The following is a 1,764-nucleotide window of genomic DNA, read 5'->3' as shown; positions in this document are numbered from 1 at the left end:
TCTGTGTGTGTGTGTCTGTCTCTCTCTCTCTCTCTCTCTCTCTCTCTCTCTCTCTCTGTGTGTGCGTGTTCACGTGTGTCTCTCAGCAGTGCCGTGTGTGTGACGCGTGACCCTCTGCCCATCATGACACCAGCGTTGATGCTCTCATGCTTTTCTCAGTGTGTTTGTGTGTCTCAATCTTTCTCCTGCTAGGCTGCTGTTCACCTGCTTCTGTGCTTTTATTTGAAATGCTGCTAACTTCCTGTTTCTTCTCTTTCTCCATTTTCTTGCGCTTCCAACAGCCTAGCGATTTGCGGAAGCATCGTAGGAAGGTAATCTAGAGAAACTGCGCAGCCGCATGTGTAACCCTCCTGTAACATCTGAATCTTAAGAACATGTGTTACAGCACACGCATGTGTCACACAGAGCTACACGCATCACAGCACTTGATTCAGCAGAAATACCAGACAAATATTGACATCATGAGCGTGACACAGAGGATGAGTAGGGCTGGGCGTTATGACCAAAACCCTCACGAAAAATCCCCACTCTACTTTTTAAATGCATGATATCGATCTTATTGTGAACGTATCATTTTATTTATTTTGACTTTATAATGTTTCATTCAAATGTCATAACTGGATCTTCCAGTGAATCTGCTTAAACTCCAGCTCTTTCTTACAGTCGACTGCTCAGTCACGTTCAGATCTGCCTCCAGCCAATCAGTGAGGGGAACAGAACCAAGCCCCGCCCTACATTTTTTTCCTTTTCGATAATCGGTTTCATTGGATATACGCCACAATGCAAAAGAAAAGATCTGTCGCTACGTGCGTTACATCATGACTGTAAACAAACCTGTCTGTTTTTATCAAATCTAATGAATGAAATGCACTTCATGGCATTTGATGTTTTCATTTGAGTCATATAATGTGTTGTTATAAATCCGATATCACATCCATCATACCACCCAGTCCTGCTTATCAATGATTTATTTGTTATTATGCAAAACTCTATAAAAACACAGGGGATTCCATTATATTTTGTGTAGTAGACTGACAATCACGCCGTCGGACAGTGTTTTAGTTTAGTTTATCTGACAGCTGTGTCATGTTCGATTCACAGACAGTTCTGAATGGACTGACTTTCTTCTGTGGAGCACAAAAGATGTTTTAAAACTCAGTTAGGGTCCAGAAAACCCAACACTTCTTTTGCCTTCCACAGAAGAAAGTCCGTCATACCGGTTTGAAACGATGTGAATGATGACAGAACACACAACGCTCCCATAGACTGATGTCATAAATAATTCATAAATATATCAATATGTCTTTACCTATTATTTTATACCTTACATTTTAGAAAGAAAGAAACCTTTTTAAAGGTGAATTTCATCAAAACGATCATGTTCTGTCGGTCCTAGATCAGCCATGTTTTAGCTTTGTGTGTTTAATGCTGCTGTTTAAAGTGCTTGTGTGTGTGTGTTTAGTGCGCACAAGACGATAAAGCCACTATTAGATGTGAGACGTCTCCTCCGTCCACACCGTCCTCCGTGAGACTCCATAAAGGAGCGCTGCACACCGCCAGCCACGAGGACATCAGAGACATACGGGGGTCAGTCACACACCCACAGCATTATAATGATGAGGATCGTTCATACAGGAGCAGAGATGTGACGTGTGTGTGTGTGTGTGTGTCTGTGTCTGTGTCTGTGTCTCTGTCTATGTGTGTCTGGGTCTCTGTGTGTGTGTGTGTGTGTGTGTGTGTGTGTGTGTGTGTGTGTGTGTGTGT

The 1,764-nt window shown here is 42.6% G+C and overlaps 1 protein-coding gene across 1 annotated transcript in view; it reads left to right on the top strand.

Annotated features, from left to right (window-relative positions):
- The window catches only part of ppfia1 (PTPRF interacting protein alpha 1), a 44,980-nt gene that overhangs the window by 29,230 nt on the left and 13,986 nt on the right, over positions 1 to 1,764 (top strand). Inside the window, exons 18-19 of the mRNA XM_016477632.1 lie at positions 282 to 311; positions 1,463 to 1,587. Of these exons, the coding sequence (XP_016333118.1) occupies positions 282 to 311; positions 1,463 to 1,587 (155 nt within the window). The remainder of the gene's footprint in view (positions 1 to 281; positions 312 to 1,462; positions 1,588 to 1,764) is intronic.

This window comes from Sinocyclocheilus anshuiensis, unplaced genomic scaffold (assembly GCF_001515605.1).
Source record: "Sinocyclocheilus anshuiensis isolate Anshui unplaced genomic scaffold, SAMN03320099.WGS_v1.1 scaffold1896, whole genome shotgun sequence".
NCBI classification, from domain to species: domain Eukaryota; kingdom Metazoa; phylum Chordata; class Actinopteri; order Cypriniformes; family Cyprinidae; genus Sinocyclocheilus; species Sinocyclocheilus anshuiensis.
The sequence above is the reverse complement of the archived record's forward strand: the minus strand, read 5'-3'. Positions and strand labels throughout refer to the sequence as shown.